Source organism: Etheostoma spectabile, chromosome 18, assembly GCF_008692095.1.
Source record: "Etheostoma spectabile isolate EspeVRDwgs_2016 chromosome 18, UIUC_Espe_1.0, whole genome shotgun sequence".
NCBI classification, from domain to species: domain Eukaryota; kingdom Metazoa; phylum Chordata; class Actinopteri; order Perciformes; family Percidae; genus Etheostoma; species Etheostoma spectabile.
The window spans coordinates 26,360,462-26,367,376 of NC_045750.1; the positions used below are offsets into that span (position 1 = coordinate 26,360,462).

The following is a 6,915-nucleotide window of genomic DNA, read 5'->3' on the forward strand; positions in this document are numbered from 1 at the left end:
GTGTGTGTGTGTGTGTGTGTGTGTGTGTGTGCACCTTTCCAGATTTAGTAGACTAGGGTGATCAATAGAAGTCAACAGTGTGGTTGTGGAAGTGACTATCCCATTCATTTTCTACACGGGGATTTTGATTTTTAGCCATAATGTCTAAATCATTCAAGGTAGACTCATGGCCTATAATATTTCTGTCTGTCTGTCTGCAACCAGATTTAGTTATTGGAGTATTTCCTATAACCCTGGCCACAGCCATGAATAAAACAAATTGGGAAGTAGTTGTGACCCACCTTCTTCGATCTGGTCCCACCAGATTCTGACATAGTCGTCTCTATCTGAGCGAGACTGTTCATGGTAAAAACCCAGAGCATGGAGGAGCTCATGCTGCACAATAGCCTTAGTGTCACATCTGGCTCCAATGGACACATTCTGGCCTGTTCCATCATCTCCTACATATGACCAGCATCTGATTGATAGAATGGAAAAGTTCAGACGACAACTAAATCTGTTATTGTTCATTTCATCACATCTCCTTATCTTAATGCCTTTGATTACTTGACAGCATGGCCCATAAAGTTTTGCAACGCCCGAGATCATTCATGAGGCCGAGTCAGCGCGGACCAATGCAGCTCACCCAGACAGCTTGGTGAAGGAGATGTAAGTGCTCTCGCCCTCATAAGGCTTGAAGTCCACACAGGATCTCAACCGGTATTCCTCAAAAGCCTGGAGGATCACACCTTTAGCATTCAGTTCTAGACGAAAGGAAATGAATTTCCAAATCAGGACAAGAACATACCTATTCATCAAATTATATGTTGGTGGAAATGTATTCTTTCAGTAACAGTGTACCTAAAGAATCAGTTAGGATGTAGGGGATGGGAAACTTCCATCTTCTTGTTTGATTAAGGATTGCATTCCTGCTGGGCTGCAAAACACAGTGAAAGCATTGAGCCTGTGCTTTTAAGTTCTTGACAAACATCATCTCTACTCAGAGTCTGTATACTCACATCAACAGCAATGTCTCCTTCAAACAGGTGTGTTAACCCTAAAACAGTGAGTACACATGGTTTTCAGTCAGCTTAGCGTATGATCACATGTATCAACAGAAGACAGTGTTAAAGGAGAATTCCACTCTATGTCAACACGTAGCTCTGTGGTTTGGAAATTTGGAGAGCTGTCAGTAGCGAGAAAAATGAAACCGATCGGTGCTGCCTACACGTGTTATCCTCCAGGTACAGTCTGCACCCGGGAAGGTGAAACAAGGCAAGTTTGAAATGGGCTTCTATGGGCTCAGGGGCTGCTAAGCCCGGTGAGTCTCTAACAGAGCAGGCCTCTGTGTTTCTGACGCTGACAGACCCAGTATTTGACAAGTCGGAGTGAGAACGGGTTGCTTTAAAAGTATACCTCTATTGATGTCAAGTATGTCGTCACTCAGTTCACCAGCATCTGCATTATCACCTGGAAGAAACGTTGGTTGTTACAGCAAAAAGTAAAAAAAAAAAAAAAATGTTTTATTTGAATATGATGAGTAAAGTAGAACCAACCGTTACGTGTTGGAACAGCTTGCACCTGGCCCATAAAAAGAAATACAAGAAATTATTTTTTTGTTTCTCAGTTAGATTCAATTTTAAACACTTATAGACTTCTTGTGGTGTACATATAATAAATTACATACCTCCAACACCACAAAGACTCCAATAAGCGCAGCGAATTTCCTCCAACTGTCCCCAGAGCCCATGTTGTTATCCAGACACAAACCTGTGAACATGTCCAGGAAGACAGCAGCTGGAGGGGAACTTTGATCAGGATTAAAGTGTTTAATGAGTAACAGGCGTCTCATCCGTCTCTTCACTGCCTCTTATACAACTGACATGTTGTCAGCTGTTATGTCATGCACCAGAAATGACAGCAATAAGATCAACCCTTTACAGAGGCAATAGAATCAACATGTCATTGATATGAACTCTGATCTTAAGTCTGATAAAACATGCAATTATGTTGTTAATGTGTTTGACGTTGGTTAGTTTGTAAAGCACTGAACTGTTTTCTGATCTGCTGCTCTATTAGGAACCACCCAGACCTCTCAGGTGGTCTGGGACGGGTCTACTTTCGGTCTCCAGAGTTAGAACTAAACCAAACTCCATGTTGTAATGTAATGTATGGATCGTTTTCTCACTGTGCCAAGACTTTGCTCCGTAGCCATTCAGCCATTTTTCCACAACTTATGATTTACAGTAGGCCTATACCTATATATCATTCAGGTGCTTTATATCCTGTATATGCTATACTCATATTTATACATCATCTAGACGTCTGCTATACGTCGTGTAGATGCTATAGGACTGCTATAAACACTTATTGTCCAGATGTCAACGTCTGCCAGAGGCCTAACTAATTAACTTTTCTTTACTATTCTACATAAATCAAGGTGAGTTGGGCCGTTTTTTCCCAGATTAGGAAGCTGCAGATTCTCACCTTGTTCAACAACTTGTGCTAAGATCATTTCTAATGTTAATGTGTAATTTGCATTTTCTTTTTTGATGTGATTTGATTACATCGCCAATAAGCATACGTTGAGGTCAAATGGCCAGAACATGCCCACATTATACTGTAGTTAGGCCACAAATTTGTTTTCCATGGTCACAAATTAGTTTATTGTGGTCATTTTCTTTTTTTCTTTTTCGGATGTCATTCTGGGCCTGTAGTTTTTAACTGCTTTTTAAGGTTTCATGTAAAACACTTTGAATTGCATTGTTGCTGAAATGTGCTAAACAAGTAAAGCTGCCTTGCCTTGCCTCTGGCCTCTCTGTGTTCTTCAGGAAGCAATCTTGGAATGCAGTACAGTGTTACCTATTCATGTATAAAACCATATCCTCTGCGTGTACATTCCACTCAATCCTCCTGTAGTAATTTATTAGAGTGATGATGCCTTCAAGGTGTGCAGTAAAAAGTGTTTGTAAAAAGAGAGTAAAGATGTAAACAAAGAACAGGTAAAAACTGCAGACCCTTCTGTCTGTCTGCCAAAACACCATTAATACCTGATAAGGTGCTCCATTCCTTTTCCTCGTCGTCTAATAACTGCGCTGTCATCTATCAAATGTCAACGCAGCTGATTTAGTTGATATTAAAGGTGCACTTGCGCAATGTATTATTGCACTTCCATAAAGTTCAGGCCCTTACAAGAGACAATAGTCAAAAGTTGAGCATGTACAATAAGCAGAGGCCGAGATGTTCCGTCTTTTAATTCCCTGTAAAGACCAAGCGAGGTTATTTTCAGTTGAAATGGAAGCTGCGGTAGTGGTTAGAAGCATTTAAGTTAATTGTTTCACTTTGATCAAAGAAATATATCAATCAACAGTTATTTCTATGTAAGCATTTACACAATCTCTCCATTTTTCTGTTGCTGATTTCCGTGAGTGTAGCCGTAGAGCTAGCTAGTTGTGTTGGAAGCTGGTTTTGGTGGAGCGTGGTAGCGCGGAGGCGGGACGAATGAAGCCTACATTCTAGCCAATTATGACAGCACCCACCTGTTACTCACAGCTATGTTTAAGGAGAGAGATGTTTCTGAGTGACCCCTCTTTTTCCCTTTCAGTCGTAACAAAAGTTCTTGTCCGTGTCTTTGAAGGAAATGTCGGTGGAGCACCAACACTGACCGGTGTCCAACCACGGAGGTCGAGCTGACTGAGTGACGGGTATCAGAGCAGTGCCATGGCAACGAGGTGACAGGTAGGCCCATTTATCTTACCTTTTAACCTGTAGCTATCTCTAACTTATCTCTGGAGAGTCATATATGTGCAAGGGCATGTGAAAACCAGAAATACTAGTTTATCAATTTAAAAGCAGCTGTTCCTCTAATTTCATGGTCTCCAACGGTCACTCACAAGGCCGCCTGAAGAAACCCACCACCTGTCCTTTAATAGCTTAGATCAATAGCTTTTATTAGGACAACGGTTAATGAGAGAAAGGCTTTGTGTTCAAAATAATGATGCATGTCAAAAACGTATTTTCATTTTTTAACTTTTCATTTTAGGTTTTTTCAATTAGGTTTATAATTTTGATATTGTATCATCCTTTCTTCATGTTCACAGCTCGTTGTTTTCATCCCAGCTGCGTATGTTGCATCTGAATATTTCAAATGAAAAAAACAAAGTAAGTTCACATACAAGAATTATGTAATATGTGAAATAGAAAAGTGTCTGATGTCTTACCTCTAGTTAATCATGATATAAAATCCTGTGGCTTAATGGGAACTTCCGTGTTAATCAGCGATGTTATATCTGTGGACAAAGAAATAATAACTGGTCAAGCCTGCATGGCCTGCAACACAAACAATATAAAACAAGAAAACAAGACATTGTAACAACGTTGTAGGGCTGCAAATTTAATCACAATTTTATCAAAATCGTGATATGGACTAGTGTAATATCCAAATCGCAGGGGGGCACAAAGTTTGTTAATGGCAAAATATGTGTCAAATCATTCTGAATGAAGTATCGTGGTGCTGCAGAGACGTCCCGGCCTCCAAACTCTATCCTGCAGACTACAGAAATCAAACCATCATTCCCTCCAATATCGGGAATCATATCGCAATTGCAATATCAGCCAAAATTATCACAATTAGATAATTTCCTCATATCATGCAGTCCAATTATAGAGTGTGGACTAGACCTACTCTATCTGACAAGTTTCCTGAGATAACGCCTGTCATGATTTGACATTGTAAATAAAATTGAATTAACTAACCGTCAAAGTCAATGAAGATGATGAGGTCATCGTTCTTGAGGTAATTGCGGCGCCTGAGGTCAAAGTGCTTGACAAAGTTCCTCCAGCCCCATGATTCACCTCTGTAGCAAGTGCAGGAAGGGTCGTACTTCCCCACCTTGGACGGATTGTCCCAAAAGAACTCTCCATCAGATGCTCGAGGACACAAAAACACAGAGCTGCAATGTGAGGAGTGAACCTGCTTCTTCAATGATAATGTAGTCATCAAAAAACAACCTGCACCTTCATGGTGGAAAAGATAGGCTGGTGGTGGAATGTTTAAGGAAGTACTAGCGTAAAGATTAAGACATTAATATTCATCAGAGGCAGGGGTGGAATAAGTACTCAGATCCTTTACTTAAGTAAAAGTACTAATACTAAACGGTAAAAATACTCTGTTGCACGTATGTATTAGAAGCCGCCTAGGCCAGAATGGAATACTTCACTTCCACATACATGTATTATGTCACTAACCGCAGCATGTACAGTACATGCATATATCAGTTGTGCATACATTTACTTCACTTGCATACACATACTTCACTTTACGTGCTTACATGGATACAAGGGAAGTAGATATGTATGCATATGTACAGTATATAAGTGACATATGCACATACATATGCATATACTGTACACTGTAGTACCAGTGTACAGTATATGTAGGCCTACTGTATGTGCTAGTGAGGTTTATGTGTATGTAGAGGTGTTATGTGTAAGTAAAGTATCCAGTTTTGGCCCTAGGCGGCTTCTCATAGTCCTACATTGAAAATGTTACTTTTATAAACATGTGTAAGTATCATTAGGAAAATGTATTTAAAGTATTAAAAGGATTCAATGCCTTTTAATACTCAGATTTCAGAAACTGGATAGGATCAAAACAGTTCTGTCAGTCAACTAAGTGTTTAATCAGCTCATCATTTCAGCTGGACTTGTAAGCATGTATACTGTTGGGTAGTTTTGATTATAATAAAACATCATATTTTTTAAACTACATGTGTTTTGTGTGCAAAAACCTAATTTGTAAAGAAACAAGTAACTGAAGCTGTAGCGGAATAAAAGTTGAAAGTGACATGAAAAGAAAAAAGACTTAGTAGAAATAAAGTACAAGCACCTCAAATTTCTACTTCTAGTACAGTAGATGTACTTAGTTACATTCCACCATTTATTGTACCATTTATTTATCTTAATCGCTCTTGTTAAATGTGACAAAGGGTACTCACTCATCCTCATGTCCGTCGTGAGGCTGCGTGCGGTGGACATCCTCAGCTTAATGTCGGGGTCCTGGTCCATCACCACTAAGGTGGCCTGCCTGTTTACAGCAGGCCACTTCATCACTGCATCATTGACCCCGCTGGTCAGGTGGAAGTACAGCCCTGCGTAGCTCCCTGTGTAATCAGTGTAACTTGACAGTGGCATGATACGGACACCGTAACCATAGCCTTCAGGGCTGTAGAAGCGAGGGCTGTCGATAACTGTGTTGGTGTCAGCTGTTTCCATGATCTTGGAGAAGTTCTGGATCCTCCACACGGCGTTGGGGCAGCGGGTCTCTGAGAGGCTGATGTCGTCGATGTAGATGCCACCAGCAGATGCAGAGGGATCACCGCGCACGGCTTGGAAAGCATAGCGGAATTTTACCCCTACTTCCATTGGGACATGGGCGATCTTCCAGGTGTGGTCAGAATCGGCTGTGTCACAGGCAAAGGATGAGATGGCAAATGTTATCATGTGTGGAAGTATTATTTGTATGTTTAAGTTACAATCACGTAGATCTCCATTCTGTTGTCGATGAGCGGTAAATGCAGGTGTTCTTTTGGATCTCACTTTCTTTTGTATTTGTTTCATCATCTTCAGTCATCGCTCTTTCATTAGTTTGTTTGGCCTTTACTCATAATGCTAGCAGAGGAGAAAAGTATGCCGTTTCAAACACAAATAAGTAGAATAGTGATCTGTTGCAGTTTTTTCTGCCTGTTTCCAGTTTTTACGCTATGCTAAGCAGGGCTGATGTCTCCAGGTTGGTTGGACAATTGGTTGGTCAACATGTTCTTGTACGACCAAATTCTTATTGGCCGGGCAATATTGATGGCCAAATGAAGCTTGGTGAACCAGTGTCTTTATTTTCTGAGCCACTAGATGGCGCTCTTGGTTTTAAGAGAAAGGCCT

At 40.6% G+C, this 6,915-nt stretch overlaps 2 protein-coding genes across 2 annotated transcripts in view; both read right to left on the minus strand.

Moving 5' to 3' along the window:
- mep1a.2 (meprin A, alpha (PABA peptide hydrolase), tandem duplicate 2) overlaps positions 1-1,772 on the minus strand; it is a 9,290-nt gene extending 7,518 nt beyond the window's left edge. Inside the window, exons 1-7 of the mRNA XM_032543383.1 lie at positions 1,667-1,772; positions 1,536-1,560; positions 1,396-1,449; positions 999-1,036; positions 841-916; positions 626-743; positions 282-457 (exon numbers count right to left, since the gene is read on the minus strand). Coding sequence (XP_032399274.1) covers positions 282-457; positions 626-743; positions 841-916; positions 999-1,036; positions 1,396-1,449; positions 1,536-1,560; positions 1,667-1,759 — 580 coding nt within the window. The 5' untranslated portion in view covers positions 1,760-1,772. The remainder of the gene's footprint in view (positions 1-281; positions 458-625; positions 744-840; positions 917-998; positions 1,037-1,395; positions 1,450-1,535; positions 1,561-1,666) is intronic.
- Positions 1,773-4,029: 2,257 nt separating this feature from the next.
- mep1a.1 (meprin A, alpha (PABA peptide hydrolase), tandem duplicate 1) overlaps positions 4,030-6,915 on the minus strand; it is a 9,772-nt gene continuing 6,886 nt past the window's right edge. The window contains exons 11-14 of the mRNA XM_032543384.1: positions 5,976-6,440; positions 4,735-4,908; positions 4,200-4,268; positions 4,030-4,113 (exon numbers count right to left, since the gene is read on the minus strand). Of these exons, the coding sequence (XP_032399275.1) occupies positions 4,210-4,268; positions 4,735-4,908; positions 5,976-6,440 (698 nt within the window). The 3' untranslated portion in view covers positions 4,030-4,113; positions 4,200-4,209. The remainder of the gene's footprint in view (positions 4,114-4,199; positions 4,269-4,734; positions 4,909-5,975; positions 6,441-6,915) is intronic.